Source organism: Sinocyclocheilus grahami, unplaced genomic scaffold (genome assembly GCF_001515645.1).
Source record: "Sinocyclocheilus grahami isolate Dianchi unplaced genomic scaffold, SAMN03320097.WGS_v1.1 scaffold5508.1, whole genome shotgun sequence".
NCBI lineage: Eukaryota > Metazoa > Chordata > Actinopteri > Cypriniformes > Cyprinidae > Sinocyclocheilus > Sinocyclocheilus grahami.
Window position 1 is genome coordinate 3256 of NW_015510182.1, and position 2407 is coordinate 5662.

The 2407-nt window shown below is 39.1% G+C and overlaps 1 protein-coding gene across 1 annotated transcript in view; it reads right to left on the reverse strand.

Moving 5' to 3' along the window:
* The window catches only part of LOC107577238 (ryanodine receptor 3-like), a gene marked incomplete at both ends in the record, with an annotated part of 11881 nt that overhangs the window by 3174 nt on the left and 6300 nt on the right, over window positions 1–2407 (reverse strand). Inside the window, 3 exons of the mRNA XM_016263338.1 lie at window positions 82–874; window positions 1979–2205; window positions 2310–2396. Of these exons, the coding sequence (XP_016118824.1) occupies window positions 82–874; window positions 1979–2205; window positions 2310–2396 (1107 nt within the window). The remainder of the gene's footprint in view (window positions 1–81; window positions 875–1978; window positions 2206–2309; window positions 2397–2407) is intronic.

The following is a 2407-nucleotide window of genomic DNA, read 5'->3' on the forward strand; positions in this document are numbered from 1 at the left end:
TGCAACTGATACTCGACTGCCATTGGCTCATCTGCGTTCGAGGGGCGGGGCTTACCGATTTTTGTCCGTCAATTGTCTCACCTGTCGTTTGACAGACTCGGGGAGTTTCTTCTCCAGCAGACTCTTCACCAGCTCTTTCCCGTCTCTGGCCTCCTCCTCCTCTCCGGCCTCCACCGCCTTCTCCTCGGCTCCCGTCAGCCCCTCTTTGGCGCCGTCGTCCCTGTGCTCGCCGAACACGCCGGGCTCGATGAGCAGCAGGATCTTGTGCACGTCGCGGCTGGTCAGGACTCCCATGGTGAGCAGTGCACCGATGAGCCGCAGGATCGGCACGAACTGGAACTCCACGCTTCCGCCCACGGGGTCGCGGATGTGGTCTCCTCCGCCCTGCACAGCCTCCGTCAGCATGCGGATGGCCCTCTCCTTCAGCACCTCCAGCGGGATCTCTGGGCTGTACAGGTGCTGCTCGCGCTTGCTGCTGATGAAGCACGGCGGGCCGAAGCTGAGTCTGGGTTTGAGGCACGTGCTGAGCCCGACGCCTGGAGGCTGGTGCTGTTTGGAGGCGTCGGGGAAGAGGCGGATGCTGCGCGTCTCGGCCGTGACGGGGATGATGAACTCGTTGTTCATCATGCGGCGGGCAGCTCTGGCCGTCTCCAGGTGCACGCTGATGAGGACGTCGTAAAAGCCCTCGCGCAGCATCCCCGACAGGTACTGGTTGTCGATGGCGTAGAGCAGCTGCGATTGGTCGAGGTGGCTGCAGAGCGCGTGAGCCACACGCGTGTTCCCGTGAGCACACAGAGCGCAGTACAGCTTCAGCGTGTGATAGTGGAACTTACGCAGCTCCTCCTGCTCCGACAGCTCCATGATGTCCACACACCTGTGGCACGAGCGTTCACTAATCATCACCTCAACACACTGATAAAACTTACAGATGCTGCATTAATTATACACCTGATTGCATAAATAATTCAATTGGGTGCATGATTATCAAAAAAAACAATAAATTACAATAAATATTATAATAAATCTAAGTCTATTTATAAAAAATGCATGACTAAAAATACTTTAAAATATATTTATAATTATTAAAAAAAGATCAATGAAATTATTATATTAATAAATTATTTAATTTTAGTTATAAAATTAATCTAAATTTCTTTTATTTCAATTAAAATTATATTTATAAATATAATACATATTTATATTTTCATCTTCATTAAAACAATGAATTAAAATACATAAAATGTATTACATTTACAAACATTAAAAATAATTAATTTAATGTAAATTATTTATATTCATGAATATATTAAGTATAAAAAATTATATTTATAAAAGTTTTTAATGCTAAAAATACATATAATGTATTTAATTTTAATTACAAAATAGAATTTCAATTAAATTTAAATGTCTTACCCTTATAAATGTATTTATGTTTTAATTAAAAACACATTAAAATAATTATATTTATAAATAGTATGCATAGAAATCATTTAGATTTCTAGATGTATTTAATGCACATTAAATAAAATGTATTATCTTTATAAATATTTAAAAATAATTTTAATTATATTTAAAAAATAATAATTATAGATTTATATTTATAAATGTATTTAATTTTAATTGTAAATTAAATAAAATGTGTTATCCTTGTAAATGTATTTTTTAATTGAAAAGACATTTAATGAATTATATTTAAAATATAATTTATATTTATAGATGTATTTATTTTTAATGTAATTTTTTTAAATTATATTCACAAATATTTAAAAATATATATTTAATTTAATTTAAATAAATAAACATAATACAAATAAATAACGTATATTTCCACATGTATTTAATTTTTATTAAGAACACATTAATAATATGTAGTCAATATGATAAATAAAAATAATTTATAAATGTAATACATGTAAATAATTTGTACATTAGTTTTATTTGATTATTGATTTTGTTGGGACTGTGTGCATGTGTGTACCGGTTCTCCTCGGGGATGTGTACAGCCAGCATCTGCAGCGCTTCCACACACTGGACCATCCATCCGTGCCTCTCGCTGACACGGGCCGTCTCCACCTTCAGGAAGGTGTTGGGCATTCGGCTCCAGAGCACCGAGTTAATGGTCTGGACGTCCAGTCGTGGAGGACACTGAGGAACGGGATTCTTGTGTTCGCTCTTAAAGATAGCCGACGAGATGGGCATGGCGTTCTGCAGGAGAGGAGTCATAAAAACGCGGATCGGAGAGCTTCACACAGTGCAGAGCAGCTCACGAACACTAATATGACCGTATGAAGCTATGAGGATGTGCTCACCTTGATTTTGGCCAGTTCAAACTGGAAGAGACTTGAGCTTGTGGGCCGCACAAACACAGCAGGAAAGAGTTTTGTGCTGGGCTCCACCTGAACGACAC